The sequence below is a fragment of the Emydura macquarii genome, unplaced genomic scaffold, assembly GCF_026122565.2.
Source record: "Emydura macquarii macquarii isolate MOO-44397 ecotype Brisbane River unplaced genomic scaffold, CSIRO-AGI_Emac_v2 contig_2473, whole genome shotgun sequence".
Lineage (NCBI taxonomy): Eukaryota > Metazoa > Chordata > Testudines > Chelidae > Emydura > Emydura macquarii.
In genome coordinates, this window is record NW_027132610.1 from 23,272,324 (window position 1) to 23,298,082 (window position 25,759).

General features: G+C 38.6%; 1 protein-coding gene across 6 annotated transcripts in view; it reads left to right on the forward strand.

Moving 5' to 3' along the window:
• ENOX1 (ecto-NOX disulfide-thiol exchanger 1) overlaps window positions 1–25,759 on the forward strand; it is a 453,288-nt gene that overhangs the window by 278,125 nt on the left and 149,404 nt on the right. For all 6 annotated transcript variants that reach the window (XM_067563159.1, XM_067563161.1, XM_067563160.1 and 3 more), the window contains one exon: window positions 434–571. In XM_067563159.1, coding sequence (XP_067419260.1) covers window positions 434–571 — 138 coding nt within the window. The remainder of the gene's footprint in view (window positions 1–433; window positions 572–25,759) is intronic.

The window sequence follows — 25,759 nt, forward strand, 5'->3', positions numbered from 1 at the left end:
TTGCTGTACTGATTAGTGATACTTTTTGTTTTCAAAGAGAACTTAATAATCTTTTCCTAAGACAAGCCAGATTGATCCTATCCCTTTTTATACAGGTGCCTAAAAAATGCCACAATTTCTGTAATAAATTACATTTTATGACAAATGTGCCCTTCCTTCGGATATGTGGAAATCTTACGATGTTTATTTCCATAGAAACATTTGCCACTGATTAGGTAGGCTTACATTGTAAGCTATTTTGAGTGGGACCATATCTTTACTCATGGCTATATAGCACCCATCACTTTTATGGGTGCTCCAAAAAGATGAATCATAATAAAAAAAATTGATTTCTTTATTTTCAGTGAGATCTATTTATGTCTCAAACACAATTTCCTGTTAAAAATTATGGCATATTGACTTTTAAACTCTGATTTTGTCTCTTTTCCCACAGCAGCTGATGGTTTGGGAAGCATAGCTATAGATACCACACAACTTAACATGTCAGTCACTGATCCAACGGCTTGGGCTACCGCTATGAACAACCTCGGAATGGTTCCAGTAGGATTAGCTGGACAACAGCTTGTGACAGGTACGATTTCTGTTAGAGATTTGTTGCACTAGTCTATGGATTTTTTCAGTCTTTTTATAAACATCTGAAATCTTTTTTGAAGATGTGTATTTTTATAGTCTTAGAACAATTTTTTTGTAGGAGCACAGCTTCTACAATTTAATATTGCATACTATGTATTAGTCTCTTTGTGTAATGAGTATGTAATCCATAGTGTGTTTTAACCTAGTGGAACAACCAAATCTTTGGGGAAATTAGAGTTCTAAACCATTGATCTCCAGGCTTTGTGCTTGGTCTAGGCTAGGGAGAGGGTCAGGAGATGTACTTAGTCTTTGAGAGGGAGCTGATTTTCCTTTTTAGTAGCATTCCTTGAGGTTTTGCCAAGGAATAGCGTGGGCAGTGGCTGCAACTTTTTGATGGGAGGAAGATTGTTATGCTGACAAAAGAGACTGCAGATATAAATAGATTCAGAAACAAATGTGAATCCCATGAAATTCATATCCACTGCTAACGTTAGCTAACTGAAAGAGAGAAGCAATCCCATCTTTCTTCTAACTTTTTTTAACACCATAATTAATTTTCAAGGACTATTATCATTTGACTTTCTCATTTCATTTACAACTTGTAAGAGCTCTGCATTGGATCACTTAATCTTTCTAGCAATAATAAAAATACTATTTTGCACATTGCAAACATTGAAGGTTCAGTCTTGCGCCCATTGAAATTAGTTGATGTCAGTAGGAGCAGGATTGGGTCAAAATTAATTAAGCTTCACAACACTGCAGTGAGGTAGATACAATGGGGCCAGATCCACAGCTGATATAAAATCAGCATAGCACGCTGTAAGAAAGATAGGGAATAAAACCAACCTTAAGTAAGGAACTGCTTAACTGATTATTCGTACCACATTGCTTAGTGTTCTTTTAATTTTGATTGCGTAACTAAAGAAAAGGACTCGAGAATTGATTTTAGTTTTATAGGGTTTCATTAAATATTCTTATCAACAGGAATTAATAGTACAGGATATAAGAAAGCCAAAATAGTATTGGACTATGATTTGGCTAGAAAACTAGAAAACTGGTCAGTTTAATCATGTAGGTTTTCAGAATCAAATTATACAACCACAATAGAAAATAACACTTACGCTCAATCACTATGTTGGGAAGGTGATTTTTTATTTTAGATTTTTGATTACACTGCAAAAAATAGCCTGCGGCATCAAGTCTCAGAATCCGGGTCAGGTAACTCCAAGTTGCAGGGCTCATGCTATGGGGCTAAAAAAAGCAAAGTAGATGTTTGGCTCTGAGACACGCCCCCCTCAGGGTTCAGAGCCTGAGCTCCAGCCCAAGCAGGAATGTTTACACTACTAATTTCAGCCACCTTGGTGCAAACCTGAGTCCATTGATGTAGGCTCTGAGACTTTCTGCTGTAGGTTTGTTTGTTCGTATGTTTGTGTGTTTGTTTGTTTTGCAGTGTAGATGTATTTTTAGTGTCCTTCAGAGTAGTCAACTCCAGTGTCACTAACACAGCAGAGGAAAAACAATCTAAAGCTAAATCACAAAATGTTTCAATCAGTTACTTACATGCCAATGCGCAAAGTCTTCTTCCCAGTGGATCTCTAATAGTCAACCCTTGTTACCTATTTCCCAGTGAATGATATTAGCCCCAAGATCTGATTAACTATCTAACATAAACGCCTACATTTATGACAGACTATACAGACCGAGTGCAGATCGAGAAGCTTGCATACTTGGTCTCATTTTATATCTGTATACACCTAGAACTTGAACTGTAGTAGAAACATGTACCGTGTTCTACAATCTAAATTAACAACAACGTGTTCAGTTTTAAAGTTACTTTGGAAAAATCTTGATTGGAACCAGTTACAAAACAAAGACGTATACAATAACTGTGGCGATCTTTAGCGCACATACACAAGCTTGTACAGTTCTTTACTAATTAGGTACCATGTTTCAGAAAGTGGTTAATGACTGATTTCGGTCTCCATCCAAGAGAAAATCTGTGTTTTACTTATCACCAGATCTTTGCTCAGCCATCAGCTTTCAGCTCAGTTACTGTTCACAGCAGGAGCTGACACTGCAAACACAGGTGGAGTGAATGATGAACACATCTGTAGTCTTTTCCCAATACACTAGTAGACAACCCGATTTGCTGGAAAATAGAAAGAGACAGTTAAAGGTGCCTATCCAAAATTAGTACTTGATGTCACCACGTGGCTGGCCTAGAACCTCAGTCTTTTTCCTCCCATGTGTCTTCAGTTTTCAGGAAACAGACCACTTCAACCTATTTCTGCTGTGTGGTCCAACTCGGTAGTGTTTCTTGGAGGGGCTGGCATGATCAATCTGTTGGTGACCCACTCTTCTTCTGCAGTTTCAAAATGTCCAACCAAAATGAAAGTTGTATTTTTCTCACCATCAAATCAGGGAATGAGAGGACAGCTTTTGAGTTCTTGCAATTGGGACTGGAATTTCCCAATCTCTTTGTTCACATCAGCTTGCATAAGACAATTTAGGCCATAGCTATTGGTATAACTATCTTGGGACAGCCTCAAACACTGGCTGATTTGCTCCGGTCAGCACCTTACCTCTGCAAGTTGCATTTTGTTAGCCCCTTTGCAGTGCATCCCTTGGGCATCTTGGCAGTTATGCTTGCTCAAGTAGCAATTTCTCTATCAGCAGTCTGCTAGTTGCTGAAATATCCAGTTTAAAGTTCATATAATTTATACAAAGACTTTCCACAGTCCGTGATGCTCTTTAAACTTGTTTCAACAGTCCATTTTACATTGCAAAGGCACTTCAAGAACTATTGTTCTTCAGCGTGCAGGAAAGTTGTATAAATCTTCCATTTTTGTTCCCCTAGTTTTAACAACAGTGGTGGGTCCTTGGTATGTATGGGTGAGTTTATTCCATGCATTATTAACCAATGATTATTCCACATTGTGGTCAGGTGCCCTTATAAATACAGTTTAGTTTAGTTCCTTTAATTTACTGCCTCTTTCAACAGAGGTGTATTTCACTAACTCAATAGCACAAGCATGTGTTCGATTGCAAACATTAGCCTTACTTCTTCACTTTATCACTTTAAATTAAAGAAATGAATATGAATGTACCTCCTTTCTTTCCTAACGGGATTGCCCATGTGGTAAACCCAGTCATTGAAATTTACAATATTTTGCCCAAAGCTGTATCACTTATAATTGACCTCCTTTTTATACATGTTTTAATTACAATATTAGATTCTATCATGTTCCCTATTTTACTACTATATCTGGCACATCATATGATATCAGTGTTTGATATTAATGTAATAGTTATTTTTAATTCATTCACAAAGAGAAGTCTCTTTAGCTGTACTTGCTCTTGAAAAAGGTTAAAGAAACATATCCATTAGATCTTTGGTTTTAGATCCATTAGATCTTTGGTTTTTTACCTGGGAAATTTTTAAACAGTAATAACTCATAATTTTGAGGCCTTAGTTACTACAACTATATCTGCCTCCCAGTGGATTTATGAAGTTAAATTTTTGGCTGTCTTTCCTGAAATTAGGCATTGAATGAAGTTATATCAATTCTGCTAATCCTGCTAAGGATCTGGCCCAGAATTACCCATTTTACAGATGGATAAACTAAGACACAGAAAGGTTAGGTTACTTTTCCAGGGTCACACAACCAGTCAGTCCAGAGCAGGGAATATAGCTATTATAGATATTGGGTTGATTCCCAGTCCCCTGCTCTAACCATTAGATACACTGGTTTCCTGCCTATAAAACTGTACCCTGTCTTAGATTAATCCAGTCAATACATTGGTGCTGAGTTGTAGTAGTAAACTAGAGAATCACACACTTCATTGCTTTCGTAAACCTAACCAGACACCCAATAAGAGAGAGCAACATATTAAGCTGCTGCCTGTAATGTATAGCAGTGGGTGGAATGAAGATTGTTCTGCTTGCAATACCAAATGGGCATTCCGTGGGCTTGATTTTCCAATTAAGGCTTTTTCAATTTTCACCAAGAGCAATAGGGTTCTGCCTGTTGATGCCTAGAACATTCTCTAAAATTTTTGAATTCCTCAGATGTGTTGTTCACAGACAGACAAACAGAAAAATGCCATTGAATTGAGTATAGATCTTTGCTTCACTTGACCTGTAAATATGTGTCCCCTAGAAACAAACTAACCCAATGTTCTTTTGGTGTGCTTTACTAAACTTTGACTTCATTATCTCCGAATCTGGAAATGATTTTGTATCGGGGTACATTTGTCTGGTTCTATTTATCAGTGTCTCAGCTGTATTTTATGTAGGATGGTTTGCACATCTCCTTTCATGTCCCCCTCTTTCTTTCCACTTTTTTGTGCAAATTCTTCTCTCAGCAGCACCTCTGTAACCCCCCCCCCCCCCCATTGGATCAACAGTGTTGCACAGATGGAATTGAATTTGACTCCCTTCATATTATTTCCTTGTGTGAGGATCTCAAGGATTTCAGCTTATCCGCAGATCATTGCTTTTTTTTATTTTTGGAGCTATTTTTTACCACATACATTCGGGGCACTGTATGGATCAAATAATATTTCTATAGCACTTTTAAAATGTAAAGTGTGGCAAAAGTGATAAGTATTAATTACTAAAATAATTATTTCCTTATTTCCAGCTAGAAGTAGAATAGTTCACTTCTCCCATCCCTTGTGTTTTCCTTGGCATAAAATACTGTATTATGTATTTCCCAAAGTAAATAGGTTCTTTGAAATTTAATTCCTCCCGACCTTCTCATGATTTTGTAAATTTTGACATTTTTCACCATGACAAATCCATGATTTTCACAACAATTTACCATGAAACGAATTACAGCCCTATAGGTTATAGTACATTTATCTGCATTGAACTACATTTTCCATCTAATGTGTTAGCCCAAGTGCTTAATTGGTCCTTAACCCTTCTTGACTCCAGTGTTCATGATTCATTTTAATCCACTTAGGGTGACCAGATAGGAAGTGTGAAAAATTGGGACGTGTGTGTGTGTGTGTGTGTGTGTGTGTGTGTGTGTGTGTGTGTGTGTGTGTGTGTGTGTGTGTTGCTTTCAATAACCTCATCAACTGTATTTCTACAAATGAAAAAGATGGAGATTCCTATGGGAGATCCCAGCACTCACAACTCCTACCAGAATTAATGATAATAGAATTATGCTGGCCACTTTGCAGTTTGCAGGGCTCTCTCCTGAAATGAGTTTGTAAAATTACAGCTAAGGCTTCTGCAATATCTGGCCAATTTTCCTATGAGAGTCTGGGATGTATGTTGTCTGATCCTGGTGACTAATCAATTTTAAGCACTACTAACCTTTTAATACCAGTTTAGATGTCATCTGTACACTCTTTAATTCCTTATCTCCTTGTGCTGTAAAATTGGATTTTTGATCTTGGCAAATGTCAGCAACTTCCATTTGAAAAGATGGATTCTTGTGAATAATTATATAATATCTCTTCTGTTCTATATTCTTTGCTTTTACTTCTTGTAATTCAGATGGCTTATCATTTTCAGTAATATTTGGCTACTGCATTACATATAATATAATGTGTATTTGTACGTTATGTTTATATAATTTATATAATAAACAGTTTAATAATGCATTTAGTTTAACTGTTAAAGATTGATGTGGTATAGCTGTGGTTTTCCGTATTGTTTTCTTTTTTATACTTATTTTTGTAAAGTCAATGAAGAAAAAAATCATATGGAACAGAGGGCACAGTGGTCATGTGTAGCAGTCCCCCCAAAGATGGAAGTTCTACAGCAATCACTAGTGAAGACCTTAAGAGGAGGTCACTTGGCCTACACAGCTGGCCAGCAGGCTTTGCCCCATCCTAGTGGATATACATCTGTTGAAAATATGCCACATGTTCTTGATCCCCAGTTTTGATGATTGCAGAAATCTACACGTAGGGATAAATGCAGCAGTCCACTGACACAGCAATGTAGGTCACTGGGAGCATATTACCCTGCTTCTCCAGACTCTACATTGACTTGCAACTCAACACTGGAACAAATTCAAGATCTAGGTCTAAACCTTCAGTGGACTTTCCTAAAGCTTTGTGGTTACAGGACCTTAAGAAGATCCTTCTTTAGAAATCATGGTTTCAGACCATTCATATAATTTTTGGTGGCAGGTTTAAGTGAGTGAAGAGAGAAAAAAATCAAGGGCACACTCAAGAAAATAAATGAGCAGAGTTCCCTAATTTTATTCTAGTTCCTTTCTATTTACCTAATTTTATTCTAGTTTTCTTTTTATTTATGTGTTGTACTTGTACAGTCATTATTGTGGATATGCTGGGTTTTATTAAAGAGGAGGAAGAGCAAAGACTGACAGAGTTTAAATTCCCCAAATATGCAATCAAGATAATCAAAGGAAAGAGACACAAAATATGCCATAAAGGTTAGAGGTATAGAAGACTAAAGCCTCCATACTACTAAAACTATTTATTACATTGTCAATACTTGAGAAAGTATTAAGAATAGAAGACGTAAAGTCAGAATGCAAATATGTAGAGCCACTCAGAACATCAGTAAAGAAATCTCACGTATTAGTGTAACAAATTGGTTTTTTCATTGACCCAAAAAGCACCTGCCGAGTTAATCACACTTTCTGTGAGGTGAGTGTTACTCAAGGAGATTTCACACCAGGGGACTTTAATCCTAAAGTACTAGGAACAGACACGACTAGGTTACAAAAAAGGAGAGTCATCTAAAGGGGAGAGAAAACGTGGCTGAGATACTAAGTGTCTTTGACACACTATTCAGTGTTATTATTTCTCTTCGATCATATCAAGTGTCCTCTGTATTGGTCCTTAATTGAGGCCAACGATAAAGATAGTGCTTAAAGTTTGTTCAGCATTTAGAAATGAGTTATATGTTTAAAAAAAAAAGTTGTAACTTTGGTATTAGGGCTAAATGCCCCAAACAAACAGAACTGGAGGGGCTAACTAGGGCATCTCAGCACATTTGTCAGTTGAAGGGATGCACTTAGGATGTAGGATTTGTATTCTATTCTATTCCTCTCTTCTGTTGTACTGTACTAGCTTGTGTGCTGAGACAATTAACCCTTTGAGGAAAGGAACATGCAAACTGTTTGACATGACTTTTATTATAAAATGCTAGGTACATTTATGGTGCTATATAATTCATATTTTTTTAATTCTGTCTGCTGTTACTGACACCAAAAATCCTGTTATAAGTGAAATAAGAAACAAAATATACAGAAAATATTTTGTTCAGGTTAAGGTTTTATAAAACACCCTCTCACATCCTTTTAGATTAATTTGGGGGCAGTGTCCCTTTATATTTATTTTATTTCTCTTCCTTCCTGCCCCCAGTCTCAATAAAGACCAGACCACAAACAATCACCAACCTTCTACTATATAAAATAATTCAACATGCTCTGAGGGACAGTTTCATACCGACCACTCATTCACACTGGAACACAGATTATTGCCAGTACTTGACATTTGTATAACTCCTCCAATCAAAAGATCTTAAATTGCTTTTCCAGCATTAATGAACTAAGCCTGACTCCTATGCCATAGGTAGATAAGTATTATCCCCATTTTGCAAATGGGGAAACTCAGGCAAAGTATGATTGTGGTTCACCTAGGGTCACACAGGAAATCTATAGCAGTGCCAGGAATAGAACACTGGTTTTATAACTCCCAATTTTATGCTTCAACCACAAGATGACCGTTCTTCCCAGTTCACCTGTGGTGAGGTAAAGTACTGCTTAATCTAATGCTTTGATAGCATTTTATGGTTTCAGATAAATAGTGGATTTACCCTAACACCTAGCCAGCTTCCATGCTCCAGTGGTGATGAATGATGGGTTTTACATCACTAGCGAATTACATAGAGTTATGTTGTATGGAACAGGAGGCAGCTGGTCACCCACAGATGCTCTTAATGGATTTAGAAGAGGAAAAAACAGTGAAATTTAACAAGCCAAATATGCTGAAATACTTTCTAATCTGATTTAAGACTGTGTTCTCTGTCCAAATATTAAAGTTACTGTATTGCTGTGGCTTCAAGAATTTGATACAGCCTCATTTACAATAGTCAGGCAGTTCTCTTGCTGCTGTATACATAATCAGATTTCTCACCATAAGGAATTTTACCAAAAGAAAAAAGCTGTCTTAACCCTAAATGCTTTCCATTGTCAATTAATCTTCCTCTTCCCCTGACCACAAAATCAACGTTATTATTATTATCTATTTGTATTAGGGTAGTGTCTAGATGCCCATTGTACAAATATAGAACAAAATCAGTCCCTGTCTCAAATTGCTTACAGTATGAGTGAGAGAAGGCGGGTGAGACAAGCTTGTCTCTTTCACCAACAAGAAGTTGGTCCAATAAAGATATTACCTCACCCACGTTGTCACTCTAATATCCTGAGACCAACATAGCTACAACATCACTGCAAATTACAGTCTAAAGGTAAGGCAACAGACAAGTGGATAAAACAAATAGATGGGGGAGCCCAAGGAAATAGTGAGATGGCATCATCTGTGGAACAAAGGTGGGAGTTGAGGTCTCAGTGCCATGTAAAAGGAAATAGCTAAGGCAGGAATAGGCATGCTTCATGTTACATGTTTCTTAAACTCATTTTGTGCTCTCTGCTATGAGTGTCTTGCCCAGTTACTTATTCCATATATTACTCTTTGGTGAAATAATTATGGCCAACTTCCCTGTTTACTGTTTATTATCCAATCTTTAGACTGTCAATAATCAACCAATGCATCTATCAACTTTATTAATTCCTTTTAGGATTCTTAAAATATTGGACTCAATCCTTAGGCATGCATACTGTGTTTGGGAGCTTAGGCCCTTACAGAGTAGCCTAGGAATGGAAGGGGTCCCTAGTGCCCCCTTGTCTAGGAAAGTTTAATGATAACTCTTCCACCTCAAGCCTTATTTTTTTTTAAATTTTAAAAGCTTTACAAAATGACCCAGAGAAGAGGAACAACAAAAATAAAATAAAAATCCCACAAACACCAAAAAAGAAATCAGAAGGGCAAAAGAGAGAAATATGACCAGTTTAAAAAAAAACACTTCTTGACACTAAAAGTATCTATTCCTGAGCACAAAGCTGACTACCACCCATTTAATGTTTTAAATTCCATGTAATCATCTATTTTTTGCTGAAATGCAATTATAATACAATGTGCAATATAGCAATCTACTTGGAACCTGGAGGAAGGATCATGGGCTGCGAGAGGGAGGAATTTGGAGGGTGTACCTGGACATGAGTGCTGTGTGGGATGGCTAGGAATATGAAGGTACTGTTGGAGCTGTTCTGAAAACAGCTGATTTAATAAAGAGGAATTATTTTAATTAGAGTGGGGTCCTTTCATGTTGTTACCCAGCATTTGGCCCATGAAACAATCTCAAGTGAAAGTTCATTCCTGTTATTCACAACCCCCTGCAAAATAAATACCGCCTTAAATTCTTCCTATATATGTTATCTTACTCTTAACTCTATGTCCCTTAGTTCTGATCCATCTAATTACCTTAAGTGTATCATAAAGCTTAATTTTATAATAAACGTTAGCTAAATTCAGGCGTGTCACCACTGATTTACTGACTCCCAAACCTAAGGTCTTTCAGTCTTGAGGCTCAAAACATTTCTGGTTGCAATTCAAGGTATTGTACTATAAATCTAAATATGGTTGGGAGCTGTGTTTTATATTTTCCATTCATAAAGATAAACATTCCAGTATGTTTTTAGTTTTTTATTTTAGTTTGAATGGATTTTGTTTTCTATTAATGGAAACAACAAAACAAGGGTCCGATTCTGCAGAAGTAATCCTTATTCACATGAATATTCCTACTGGAGGCAATGGACTACTCATGTGACTAAAGATTACTCATGCAAGTAACAGTTAGCAGGACTGGGCCATTGGAAACAACACAAATCGCCATCAAAGGGCTCAATGTGTCTCATCTGTAACAAACTGCATCAGCTCTGCCTCACAAGATGGCAAGTGCCCCTGCATACAAGTATGCTCCTTAGAAACGTAAAGGTGCTGTGCAAAGAAAACAAAGTGATAATAGCTAAGGACTTTGTTTTACCTCAGCAGTTGAACTCATCTGGGATGCTCTAGTTTGCCGTTCTCTGAAGTGTTCACCTAGGGGCTAAAGATTGGTAATTCTCAGTAGAGGGCTTTTTACTGTAATTCTTTTAGCTAGCAACTAAAGGTTGCATTCCTGCCTTCTTGCTTCCTCAATCCTCTGATCTCTAATTTCCCATCAATAAAGCAACAGGGTAGGTTTGAATACCATCTTACGTTCTAACACAACAGATATTTCTAAGGTGCACTTGCAATTGTGGGAAATAGCAACACAAATGCATCTCACTAATCTGAATCTCATACAAAGACATTGTCACTTAGTTTTATATTTTACCTCACTGTGAGTACACTTTACTGTTTCTCTTTTTACTTCTGCAGGCTTTGCGTTATTGCCTTTAGTGATATTTTTTCCCACTATTTCCCAAATCCTTTTCCTTATTAGAATCCTGGGTGATTGTTTGATTTAGCAGACATTGCATACACTGATTTAGCTGGGATTGATCCTGCTTTGAGAAGGGGATTGGACTAGATGACCTCCTGAGGTCCTTTCCAACCCTAATCTTCTATAATTCTATGGTTCCTTGTTTCTAGACAAATTATTTTACATTTTTCACATTGAATTGCATTTGACTTCTGTAGTCCCAGTCACCCAAATGATCTAAATCCCTTTGAATCGGATTACATTGCTTCTTTTTATTTGCTATACTTCTATATTTTGTTTCATTTGTAACCTCTGAGATGTTGTTTATAATACCACATGCAGATTTGTATACAGTAAATTAGAAACAAAAGAAGTCCTCTAGATAACTTAACTTCACTCATAATCCATTTACAATTGGAAAATGGCTACCCTTTGTCATCAGCTTGTAAAGTGTAGCTTTATCATGGGATTCCATGTTTACTGTGTTTCAGCAAGTCCATATAAAATGTTCTGAGTGTACAAGTACTGCCAGCTCTGCAGCCTCATCATGGGATCTGAAGAATAACCTGTAATTCTTTCTGATTTATTCTTCATCAGTAAAATACAGTAATAAGTAATTCTGCAGGCCGAATTCTGCTTTGTCTTCTCTGGGATTTCACAATATATTTAAAAAATGGAGAATTTGATTCTGCAGGGAGACTGAATTAAAAATTCTGCTGATACACAAACCAGAATAGAATCCAGCATTCTTTCTCTCAACTGTGCAGAGCTAACAAAAGTAAAATGTTCTAAAATCTTTTGATTTTGTTACTAAAGTAATCAGATACAATTCTGAACACTTGTTGCCAGATTATGTTGCCCTTGAATAGAAACCTACCCCCACATCCTCTGTTGCCCCTTCACCTAAGGGACAGGTACACTTGCAGTCCTTGCACTCTCTTGAACTAATGGACTTTCCCAGATAGTTCATTCTAGTGCTTCAGTGACCCCAAGGTGGGGAAATATGGGGCAGGATCATGGCTAGGTTTCTATACACGTGCACATACGCACACTCTCTCTCTCTTTCTCTCTCTCTGCAGGAAGTGCATTCTGTCCGTTCCTGCAGGGGGGCACAGTGGGGCCCTCTATCTATGTATAGAAGTGTGTCCTAAGGCAATGCCACCCTGCGCTACTTCAGACACAGGCCTGTGTCTTAATGGCAAAAAATATTCATTAAAGTGAAGTTAAGAATACAGGCATATACAGTGTTTTGAGTTTTAAAAAGTTAGTAAGGCAGGACATTTCAGAGCTAAAGTTGTACTTCCACAAGGAGGTATAGTATCACGGTCCACTGAACACCAGCACCTTCACTCTGCTCCACTATCTGGGACAACAAAAGCCAAAACTTTTATCTGATTGTGTGGGAGAAAAATAACCATCCATTACACTAAAGGGTCATCAACAAATGCTAGTAAAGTGATGGTGATGCAACAGTGGAATTTAGCTCCCTGCAGTGCAGCTGTAATAAATTTTCAAACTTCATGCTATCACAAATTCACTTTCCATACACTCATCCAAATGCTTGGTTTAGACAGTCTATCACTAGGTTCACAGGGAAAACAACTTTGAAATTCAAAGCAGACATATGCCCTCATCTTTTTTCAGGAGTTGAAAGTTCAAACATGAAAGCACTGTGTATTGTTAATTAACAAATTACACATAATGACATGGTTTCTTAAGGTATTTTACATCATTAATGACCATTTAAAAACTAACGGTTGGAATACATAAGTGCATGGCTATGTAATACATGAAGATTTAATGGATTGTTGTTGCATTTCTCCATTTGTTATACTTAAAAATTAAACATGTGTACTGATGTAGGCTCTGAAGTTTATTATCCTGGCATTTCACAAAAGAAAACATTTCCAAATAGCCTTCCAGGCCAGATGTTCATAAACAAGAGTTGGCGAGTTGGCCCATATATCAATTCAACAATTTCATCAGTCTCTTAGGTGACTCACTTAAATATGATCATCTGAACACTTGGATTTATTTGAGATGAACTGTGAAAATAACTTCTGAGAAATCTTTTCAATGGAAAAAATGACAAAGCACCTTCTCTCAGGATCAAGTAGATTTTATAATATTTTCTTACATTTTTGGAATTTGAACACAGTAAATACATGAAGAATGATAAGAGGTTGGTCAAACACAAATGGGTCTTTTAAAGATAAATATAGGTTACAACTAAGATTTGTTAATACTTGTCTGGAAAGTTCATATATATTAATAATGATAAATTAAAAAGTTATAAAAATAACATCATGTAAAACTTTCTCAATCAGTCTAAGAATACCACATCATTGCAAGACAGTTGGGGCAGAGCTAAGTTTTTAGTGGTTGGCTGAATTTGATGCAAACTCAAACTTGAGTGTTTATTATGGAAGTGCTACTTTAGTACCTGAATTTCCTAGGCTTCTAAAGTTTGTTGTTAGTTTTTGTTCGTTTCTTTAACTCTAACACTGCTATGTGAGTAAAACCTTCACTTCACCCAACAAAGCTTTTTGTGTGGGATTTAAGACATAAATCAAACTTTTGGTTACCTCTCAAGCAAACCAGCCTTTAAAAAACATAACTCTCTATTTCTGTGGATTTTACAAGTTTAATTGAAAGTTTAATTATTTCTGTTTCTGCACATGTGTAAATTATATTGAATGCTAGTGTTGAAGTTTTTCCAAATGCTTCGCACTCTGCTGTCGAGAGAATCAAGGTTATAATATAATTCAGAACATTTTTCGTGCTTGCTTGGCACTTAATGGCAAGGAAGATTGAATGTTTTCTTACTATGAGAGTCTTACATCTTTGAGTAAATAAATACATGCTCCTTCTTGCTCACGAATAAGATGGGATAAATCCTGTTCTCAGTTACACCAGTGCAGCCCTGTAAATGTCAGCGGAATTGTACTGGTGGAATGAAAGCAAACTTTGGCCAGTAGAATGTAGTTTAGAATATTCTGCTCTCTAGAATACATTTGTAGAATGTATTTAAAGAAAGAACCTCAAGGAAGGTGTTGGGTTTTTTTTTTTTTTTTACCAGTACTTACATCCGTCATGTCTAGTTATCCTGAATTTTCCCATTCCAAGATATGTGATGTTATTTATTTCAGTCTGGATGATGATTTTTTTCTTCTCTTTTTCTCTAAATTAGAAAGAGTACACATGAGCTATGGTTTGTTTGCCTTGAATCAGTGTTACTGTGCGGTTTAGTTTTACAATATCAGCTTGGTAGCTCTACTCTTTCATATTCAGTTCACAACATGAAGGAAAACTCTACTGAGATTTAACAAGCCCCGGGGAAAGTATTTCAGTGGAGTACATTCAGATGTATACAGAAGCAGCTAAAGTGTAGAAGGTTTTGTATTATATGAGTCACTTTGGGCGTGGGGGGTAAGGAAGCTACATTTCTTCTTTAATCCATAACAACACTGATACTAATTTTTGGGGGGAATGGTGGCTTTGCGTGTATTTGATAATGCATATCTGTAACCAGGCTGCAATGCCAAGAAAAGTGAGTTTGAAATTACTAGACATGAATTACTGGCCTTAAGACTATGATTATCTTGTGTACCTCAGAAACATAACTCATTTAATGGTGTGCACCTGGTAAGGAATATCGGCATTCTAAGTGTTTTTGAGCATACAGCTATTTAACGCTTAAATGACAACAATGCATAAAGCTACCAGCCATAATTTTATTTTACAGTGTATATGTTTCTGTGAAGCTTTGAATAACTCGTGCCTGATTTAAATACGTAAAACTACAGTACACTATGTGAACTGCAATAATATCAGTGTTGTAACACAGAGACCAAAGGATCTGTTCAGAAATAGCCCTGAGCTTCAAACTTATAATTTGGTTTTAAAACATGTGCTCTAGAGGTATAAAGTGGCCCCATTCTGGCCCTTTTGTGCCACATCAGTGGTGTAACAGGCCCTGAAACCTGTCCTAATGTGGCATGCTGAAGACTCAACTGGCTGGCAGAGACGTTTTCGCCAACACAGTACCATCCGTCGGGCGAGTGTCAGGGTGGAAGAGTGCTTGGACAGTGTATCAGCCCATAGTGACGTGCCACAAACCAACAAAAGGTACAGCTGCCTAGCTGACATTACATCAGGCATCGGAACAGTCCCCAGCAATCTTGGGAATTGGGTGAGCACAACGATCATTTAAAGCCACTGCAGCCCTCCTGTCCTCAGCTTCACAGAGTGCAGCTCTGGAACAATTGAGGATCTGACTTTAACAGTTTTGGCTGTTGTGAAAAATCAATGCTTAGTAAACGAAATGATGCACACTATGAAGTGCCTTGCTGTCAGTATATTCTGAAAAATCCAGTCTAACATAAAACTCTTGTACAATGGACAAATTTAGATAGGATGGCTAATGTATCCAAAAGGAGAGTTTTTCAGAATCTTATGTACCATTTGTGCATTTTGGATGAAAAATATTTCACCAACACATGGTCAGAAAGAAAAGAATAGCAAAAGATAAGAAAATCCATTTTCTGGCTCTGATGCTTACTGTTCAGTTGTTGGAAAATCACAGTCACAGCACATGGGGCAATATCTCTTCCAGACCCAGCAAACTTTTACTAGAATGAGGCTGCTCAGATTTTTTTATTTAGCCACTCTAGTTTTGGTGAAGTGTCACAAAATTTGATTTGTCCTGTCTGGCTAAGATGGACACTTATTAGACAAAAGACAAAAAGAGAGAGGGACAGGAAAGGGATAGAAGGCAACTCTTAAATTTTAAGTCACAGAAATTCCCAATGAATGCTTTCAAATGTTAACAATGGCCAAGAATTTATGACTCATCTCGTGTGTTAGTGAAATCAAGGTTCCCTTTTTGTTTATCTCTTTCTCTGGCTGTATGCCCAGACGGTGAGTGGATCTCACCCTCCTTTTCTTTTCTTGCAGCTTGAATTTTTTAATTGTGGCCCTATCCCCCCATTTTTAGACAAGACCAGTCCAGTGAATAGTCAGTCTGTATCAATATATCTTAATAAGGCAAGAGACATGAATTTAACATGGTAGGGACCTTAACCCTAAATTACCCCTATGCCCAGGTACAATGTAGTGGAAATCCTGTTTAAAAAAGGCTACCACCACTACATGGGTCAAATGCATGTTTACCATTGTGAAGTTAGTCTTCCACTGCACTTACCTTGTCTGGCTTCTACAGTGTTTCAGGACTTTTGACTTCACTGTTCGGAGCAAAGCGTTTACTTGTGCTGTGCTGAGCACTGACCATCCTTTTGACATCAAACAAAACAAAGATCTAACTCAGTTAGGTCTCTGGCTTCTGTACAACTTTGGCTGTAAATCAGGAATCAGGATCATAATAATTGCAATCCTGGATCCTTTTGTCCAGAATCCTGCCTCCAACAGTGGCCAGTACTCGATACTTCAGAGGAAATTAGAGGGAACCCTGTGGTAGGCAGCTATGGGGTAACCTGCCCCCAGTCAAAGTTTCACCCTAGTCCCAATAGTTAGAGAGTATCTCTTGCTATCAAGCATTAAAGTGTACATCCCTTCCAAAACTCTTGTTTATTCTTCAATATATTATCACAACTCTGGTTATTCTTGCTATCCATATAAAGGTCTAATTTAATCCTTTTGTAAATCCTGCTAAATTCTTGGCTTCAATGATATTCTGTAGCAAGGCTTTCCACAGGCTAATCGTGAGTTGTGTGAAGAAATATTTCCTGTTATCAGTTCTGAATTTACCAGCTTCCTATTTCATCAGATAATTCCTAATTTCTCTATTGAGACAGAGTGAATAGTTGCTCCCCATTTACTTTCTTTATACCATTCATCATTTTGTATCATTTTGTTATATCCCCTCTTATGTCTTATCTCTAAAGTAAACAATCCCAGTCTTTTCAATCTCTCTTCAAGTAAACTTCTTTCTATTCCTCTAAGCAGGATCTGGCTATGCCAGAGGAAAGTCAGGAGGCAATGGAAGTGGTTCAATTAGGCCGCAACACTATTCACCCAAAATATCTGGGAGTATGCAGCGATAAATTGTACGGTTAATTGACCTTCATCATTTCATCCTGTTTCAGGGGCTGTAGTCAGTCTTCCCCATTTCCAACGTGGTCTCAGCCAGCCAATTGCTGGCACCCCACTGCCCTCCCCTCCTTTAAGTACTAAGGGGGCTGAAAGGGAAGGGGGGTGGCTCCCTGCTGTACCAGATGTTAGAAATCTCGTCCCATTCCTTCCCCAGCTTCTTTAAAAGATGCTTTCCCTAAATCCCCTTCCAATCCTTTTTATCTGATCTCTGTATTCCTCCCTGAACGCTGGACATTGGCCACAGTTTCAGTTACTAAGCTGTGCCATTTTAGCCTAGTCTCCCTGTCCGTTCCACAGTGTCCCTATCCCACTGTGGGTGGAGAAGGTGAAAAAACCCACCCTGCCTCAGCCAGCCTGGTGGTGAGGGGAAAATTCCTTCCCAGCCCCCAAGAAAGAAGATGACTAATGTGAAGCCCAGAACAGATCATGAAGAAACTTGGTTCTAATCTGACCCTATGGGTGGCAGGGTGGGTGACGACTGCCTGATCCCAGTGAGAGAGGGCGTCTCCAGAACTGCCCAAGGTATAAATATCCCTCCTCCTCTACTCACCTGGTAGAGCAGTGGCCACACACACACACACACCTGGCCCAGCCACTTCCTCTTCCTCCTGGCCCAACTCAGGTAAACCTTCCCTTCCTTTCCCGTCTGCCACAAATTGCAGAGAGAGCCCTTACTGGGGTGACAATTCCTTTTCTTCCAGCCAACCAGACAAAGGACCCATCGAATACAGCTGTGGGGAGCACATTCTCATTACCCCTCTCTGAACACCCTGCAATTCTGCAGTATTTTTTTTTTGAGTCAGGGTCACCAGAACTAACACGGTATTCCTGGTGAGGACGTACCTTTGATTTATGTAATAGCCCTGTAATATTTACCGTATTTTTCTCCATCCGATTCCTTATGCATGCCAGCATCTTGTTAAATGGATTAAAAATTGGCTAACTGATAGATCTCAAAATGGAAATGGAAAATCATCATCGAATGAGTGTCTCTCTAAAGGGATCAGTTCTTTGCCTTACACTATTTAACATTTTATCAAAGACCTGAAAGAAAACATATGATCATCACTGATAAAATTTGCATGTGAAGCAAAAATCAGGGAAATGGTAAGTAATGAAGAGAACAGGTCACTGATTCAGAGTGATCTGAATCGCTTGGTAAGCTGGGCACAAGCAAACAATAAGCATTTTAATATGGCTAAGTGTAAATGTATACATCAAGGAACAAAGAATCTAGGCCATACTTACAGGAGACAAGACTCTATCCTGGGAAGCAGTTACTCTGAAAAAGATTTGGAAGTCATCATGGATAATCAGCTGAACATGAGCTCCCAGTATGATGCTATGGCCAAAAGGGCTAATGCAATCCTTGGATATACAAACAGGGGAATCTCAAGTAGGAGGAGACATGTTATTTAGCCTCTGTATTTGACACCAGTGCGACCACTGCTGGAATACCATTTCCAGTTTTGGTGTCCACAATTCAAGAAGGATGTTGATAAATTGGAGGTGCAATAGAGAAGTCATGAAAATAATTAAAGGATTTCACTTGTGGAATATTGTGTCTAGTTCTGGGGCCTACATTTCAAGGACATTCATAAGTTGGAGAGAGTTCTGAGAAGAGCCACAAGATTGATTAAAGGATTAGAAGACATGCCTTTTAATGATACTCAAGGAGCTCTATCTATTTAGCTTAACGAAGGGAAGGTTAAGTGGTGACTTAATTCCAGTCCATAAGTACCTGCGTGGGGAACAATATTGGATAATGGGCTCTTAATCTAGCAGAGAAGGTATAATGTGATCTAAAGGCTGGAAGTTGAAGCTAGACAAATTCTTACTGGAGATATAATGTGAGAGTAATTAACCATTGGAACAATGTACCAAGGGTCATGGTGGAGCATTGGCAATTCTTAAAACAAGATTAGCTATTTTTCTAAAAGGTGTCCTCTAGGAATTACTTTAAGGAAGTTCTATGGCCTTTGTTTATACAGGAGGTTAGACTAGATCATCACAACGGTCCCTTCTGGCCTTGGAATCTTGTTTGCTTTTTTGACAGCTGATGCTGCACATTGAGCAGAGGTCATCAATGAGCTGTGCCTAGTGATGCTCAGATCTTTCTTGTGAGACGATATAGTTAATATATAGAGCCCAGTAAGTTATACAAGTAGTTCAAATTATTCAATGGTGACAAATGCACATGACAGGGAATTTCATTTGTCTTCATGTTGCCCATTTACCTCACCGTTAAATAATTTTGTGTCAGCTGCTAATTTTGCCACCTCATTGCTCACCCTCTTTTCTTTATCATTAATGAATCCATCAAATCTTGTAGTACCCCACTGCCAAACTTTTGCCAGCATGAAAACTGACCGTTTATTCCTACTCTTTGGGTTTTGTCTCTTAGGCAGTTTGTTATCACAGTATTTTTCTTCTCACCCTATGACTGCAAAGTTTCTGTAGCAGCCTCTTGTTAGGGACTTTGTCAAAGGCCTTTTGAAAGACGAAATAACCATACTCAATAGGTACACACACTGAATGCCAGATCAGTACAGTTTATGCTACTTACACGTTTATTCTGACCCATTTAAACCCCATATGTATTGTTTATTATTTTAAAGTAATCAATTTAGTTTGACCCCTTCTTTTTTTTCAAAAACTCCGATAGGTAAAAACTGCTAACTAGATATTTTTTCTTATTGGATAAAATACAAAAACTACTGTATATCATTGAACTGAGACCTCTATGCCAATTTTCAGTCTGGAACACATTTTTATAGTTGAATTATAAACCTCTGACAGAAAAGATTTATAATAGAAGTCCTGACATGACCTTTGCGGTATTAACGTACCTCTACATTGGTGAGAGGGAAAAGGAGCAATTTAATGTGAATAACATTTTCTAGTCCAAAAATGACATAAGGAAGCACACTTTCCCCTTAAAATTGAAAAGAAGCTGCATTATAATTTCAAACAAAGCCTTTTTGACACCATTTGTTTTCAACTTTAATTTGCAAAAAAGGGTTCTTCTTAAAGCAATAACGGGCTTCTCTGTGTTTATAAATCTTCATCTTTGTTGAAAGCACTGTCAAAGTGAGTCATGTTAAAAATTCTGATAGTAAATTACAAGATCAAGACAGGGTAATTCAGCTTTGAATGGTCGGGTTTGGGTTTTTTGGAGGGGACACTGTGTGTTTGTGTGTGAGAGAGAGAGAGAGAGAGAGAGAGAGAGAGAGAGAGAGAGAAATTATTATACCTTTGGTTTACTGCTCTGAAATATTAACAAATGGATCTGTGCTTCAGGTTGCCAAAAGTTACAGATGAATTTTTCTTGTGGCAAACGTTCCAAGCTTCCAATTTTGTACCAAGTCATTGATGTACTCTGAATTAAAATATGTGTCACATAGGAACAGCAAAGGTTGGATTCTGCCCTAATTGTCAGAGAAGTAAAACTAATTTTGAACACACAGATCTCACTGTGCTTCCTAAAGTATGTTGTTCACTTATAAAGATCTCTGATTTCTTTTCAAATAAGATGCCTCTTTCCTCTGTTAAGCTGGATAATGAAATATTATTTTTCAAGAAAGACATCAAGATTTTTAAGGAAAAATGTGTGCCTTTTTTCTTCTGAAAGGTAACCAAAAGTAATGCCTTTATTTTAAATATCTTTGGAGGCACTGAAACATAAGTCACAAAGAGATCCTTTCTTCCTGTTATAAGCATTTATCAGTTCTTTAGTCTTCTTTGTAAAACAAGAAGATCAGGTGTTTGTTTGTTGTACAATAAATGCTGTATGAGCTGTCATGATAAACCACTTGAGGAAGTATAATCTTTTTCTGTAACAATTCTAAGATTTTTTGGGGGGTTGACTTTGAAATGACCTTTTTCTACAATATCTCTAGTTCTTGTGCTGATGTTCCTGTTGTTGACATTCTTTGTTTAGCACACATAAGGGTTGTAGGTTGTGGTCCAGATGGGCTGGCTAGTCGGAGCCCCACAAGTCACTGCTATTCCTTGATGTGGCTTCTAGTGCTCCAAATTTTCAGCTTTTGCTTATTAAAAATCAATGCCTAGATTTTCTCCTGCTGTGAGATCTAGAGAGTTGGTTTTTTTATTTGAGGGGGTGGGAGGGAGGGCATCAGGGAGCCAACTATATCTCCCCAATTCTCTGGACTGTCCTAAACCATCTCCAGCATAGCTTAGAACAGCTTTAAGATGCTTTAACCCACCAGTGGCTACCCAATGGACTATATATGGCAGTCAAGGATTACTAGTTCGTGTTGTGTTCAGGCCCCAACCATAATTTTTTCAGGTGCAGTACAAACTTGTAACATGGGCCCCCTCCCACACACATACCACAATCCCTCATCCCATACATACAATCTCATGAGCGATGAAAATTTTTTTCCTCATTGTAATGGGGGTTGCAGCCTGGGCCCTGGTAAAGTGTACCATTTTTCCCTCCATGTGGGGCCCTGCTTGTGTTCTAGCCATCAACATGCCCCCTGCACTGAGGCCTGGGGATGGAGCTGGCATAATGGCTGGCTACTCTGGTTCCTACATTTTCTGGGGACTCCCTCACACTGGGGAAATTTCCAGATGGTAGCTCAGGAGCTTTCTGTGATCCTTGTGCTGCAGGAGTTGTGCCAAAGGAATGGCAGTGAGGTAGAAAATCTAATCCTCATTCTCTAATCTTCATGGTTGTGACAGAAAGCTTTCAAATTGTGACCCAAATGTAAACCACTGGGAAGATGACTGTCTGAATCTGCTTTTAGCCTGAAATAATAACTCTGGGAAGTATGAATTGCTCTTATTCATCTCAGTTGCGTGTATACTCTGGAGCCTAATTATGGTGATTTCAATGTCCTGTTACACAGCTGATCAGTGGAAGAGGCACAGATTCATAACGTCAGAAGGAACCACTGTGATCATCTAGTCTGACCTACTGTGTAACACAGGCCATAGAACGTCCCCCAAGTAATTTCGGCTTGAATGATTTTCTGATGTCTCTGTATGCAGAGAATGCGGGAAAGAATCATTATGAAGATCTGGTAAATCTACATTGAGGGGCTCTTTGTTTTAGCATCTTGGCTGAATAGAGGTTAGTTTGTGGGTGGAGCCTGGAAGAGTACTTTCCCTCCCTCCCCCAGTTTAACCCCTGAATATAACTGCCTGCAATGGGAACTTTAAAAGCCTGAGAATTTCCTCATATTCCTACCCCAGAGATACAAAGAAAATTGGTTTCACAGATTCAAAGAGAAGTTAGCACCAGCTATCTGGAATTGGGGCATCCTTAATAACTGCAGTCTAAACATTTCAAACTGTCCAAAGTTTGGAGAGGTTTTGGTTAACAATGGGGGGGGGGGAGGGGGGAGGGGCATAGGAAACTTAGATTAGTGAGTGGGTTCAGGAAGCATCAAACTAAATATCCTTAAATCAAGGAAATTATTAATTCCACTTGCCTGCCAGCTGTGGCTCAAGGCAGTGCTAACATCTGGAAGATGATCAGTTCAGATTTTACTCTCATTTGCAAAATACTAGTGTAACAACAGTAAGGTTAAGAAAGCATTTTCTGCTATTTTAGTCAAGCCAAAAATAACCAACACGTTATATTTTTCTGTAGCATCCTTAATACCCAGTATCAAAAAATGTTTTATAGAGAAAATCAGTCATAAGATAAAGAGGCAAGGAAGATGTGTAAGTAAGATTTAAGAGGAATTGGCTAACATTGAGTGGTGACTGAGGCACAGCAAAATACTGTATATGAGCAAGCAGGAAGAACAATCCCCCAACTGGAGTCACTTTGTAGGTGGAGACTGAGAAGAGGCCAACATTGGAGAAATTAAATAAGCTGGCAGAAAGATGTGTAGATATTTGTCCTGAGGGTAGTGTGGAGTGAATCCAAAAAGACTGCTGAAAGCCAAGAAATAAATAAATTCATTCTACATATTATAATCACTATATTATATTGAATATTATATTTACTCTACTTTCATATTTTTAAATATAGGATTTGGAGTTTTGAATGAAAATTCATGTGATTATGCATGGATTGTGTGGTTTTATTATTGGTTTCAGATTGAATCTTGGCTGACTCTGTAACTTCCAGTGAGTATGTCATATGGAGATGGGAGGATTACATTGTTTTTATAAAGTACATTTGTTCTGGAGCAGAGATGGCGCTCTCTCTCTCTCTCTCACACACACACCCACCCCAGAATGCACTGCCACAAACAATGCAAAGTTTTCTAGGTCTAGGTTTCTCCTGTTTTTATCTTCCTCTTTCACCTCTCCTCCTTCGTGTCTTTTCCCCTTCTTCACCTCTGTACTTCTTCCTCCTCCCTTTCTCTGCCTTTCCACTGCCTCTTTACCTTTCAGTTTTTTTCTGTCCTAGTTTTCTCCTTTTTCCCCCTCCCTTCTAGTTTTCATTCTTGAAGGTTTCAGCAACCACTGCAGCAAGAGTTTAAACATGGAAGAGCAGTAGATTGCAGAGGAAAACTGACTAGAAGTAGTCAGTTTCTGTCTGAATCAAACTTCTTACATGCAGGGCTGTCAGCAATGAAAAACTGACAACTGTAGCTGATTTCCCTTGTCAAATGCTTAGTTTTCTATCCTAGGTTCAGGGTTTGTCAGAAAATGAGAAGTGGATGGTCAGGTCTAGTGACTAAAGCAGTGGTGGTTATGCCTAGGGGTTGGGCTCAGGACAGAAGCCAGGAATCAAAGCAGGAATCAAGAACAGAGTTGGAACAAGGCTGGAGCTGGAGCAGAAACAAGAACAGACTGGGTCTGGCACAGAAGCAGTCTTGCAGAACCACCAAGCGGTGGGGGATGCTTCTGGTGACATAGCGACGTTGAGCAGACTGGAGTGCCTGCTCTCAGTGGCAGTCTATATCCCTGTCCTTGGAGTCACCTGGTTAGACCATCGCCTGTGGATTGACTGAGCCCTTGATTGATTGACGTGGACCCCTCAGATAATTAAGCTCAGGGATGACTCATAAGGCTCAGCAGCACTCAGGCTGCTCAGGGATGACTCATTACAATACCCCTCTTCCTCCCAAAAAAAGATGTCTACCAAGAGTCTTCAGACCAGGCTTATCAGGGTGTGACTGATGGAATTCTCAAAGCAGGTTGAGTGCATGTATATTTTCAGCTGGCTCCCACAAATGATCAGCTAGAGTATAACTCTCCCAATCAACAAGGTACAAGTTTTCCTCAGAGAATTTTGGAGTCCAGATCTGCTTCACCAGGTATTCCTCATGCCCCTGAAACAATTTGGGGTAGAGTCAAGGTATTATGCTGACAGCCATACTTTATCTCCAGCTGTGATTTGAGGGATTGCCTGCCAACGAAGGTCAGCATAACATTGTGGCTGACTTTAGGTGTATTTTCAGTTCTTCCTGGCTGCAGTGAAGGTGTTTGACTTGGTCAGAGGTTTCAAGTACATATGAGGCTTGTGACATGGATGGGTGAAATCAAGGGTAGAAATTGTAGTTGGGATAAAAAGGACTTTGGCAGGTTGCTTAGTGGTCAGAATTATTGTATGCAAATTCAGCAAAGGGAAGGAGGGAAACTCAGTCATTCTGTTGATAGTTAATAAAGCAATGACGGTATTGCTCCAGAGTTTGGTTCACTCATTTAGTCTGTCTTTGAGTCAGGTGGGATAAGCTGAGGAACCATCTAGTTCAACATCCAGGATCTTAAACAGCTCCTGCTAGAAGTGTGAAACAAACTGTGATCCTCAGTCAAATATAGGCTGTGGAGTTTGAAGACAGAGTTGAAGAACAATTGGGCTATTACTTCCACCGTAGAAATTTTAAATCACGGCATGAAATGAGACATTTTTGTAAGTAGGTTGATAACAACTAGTACCTTTGTGTGGCCTTGAGAATTGTGGAGGTCAACAGTCAAGTCCAAGGAGATGGATGACCAGGGCTAAGAAGGAATCAATAGTGGAATCAGAGCACTAAAGGGTTTGGTGAAGAAGGTCTTCAGTTGAGCACAAACCTCACAAGTGTTGATGTAGGACTCAATGGACAAATGTAGTTTTGGCCACCAGAAATATTGAAAGCTATTTCAGCGTTTTCCACTGGCTGAATTGGCCAGTCAGGGGTGAGTCATGGCATAGTGAGAGTATTGCTAGACATGATTCACCATCAGAGACATAGATCCAGTCATTAAACAGGAGAACCCTTTTTCGACAGAAAATTTTGAGTCAGAAGCTAAGTCCGTACCAGTTGAAATAAGATTTACTGCAAATTGATCATGGGTTAGGACGGGCTTCATGAGGGAGAGGAAGTCATTGTTCACCAACACATTGATGAAATGGCAGGGATTCAAGACTGTGGCAGTTCAGAAGCTGTATTTGCAGGACAGTGCATCAGGTTTACCATTCTGGGTACCGGGAGATAGGTCAGGGTGTAATTGAACCTGGAGGAAAAAAGGGACCACCAGATCTGACGCTCATTGAGAGCCCTTTCAATTCACAGGTACTCCAGGTTCTTATGGTCTATATATACTTGGACTGAGAAAGGAACTCCTTCTAGGTGGTGATGCCATTCCTCA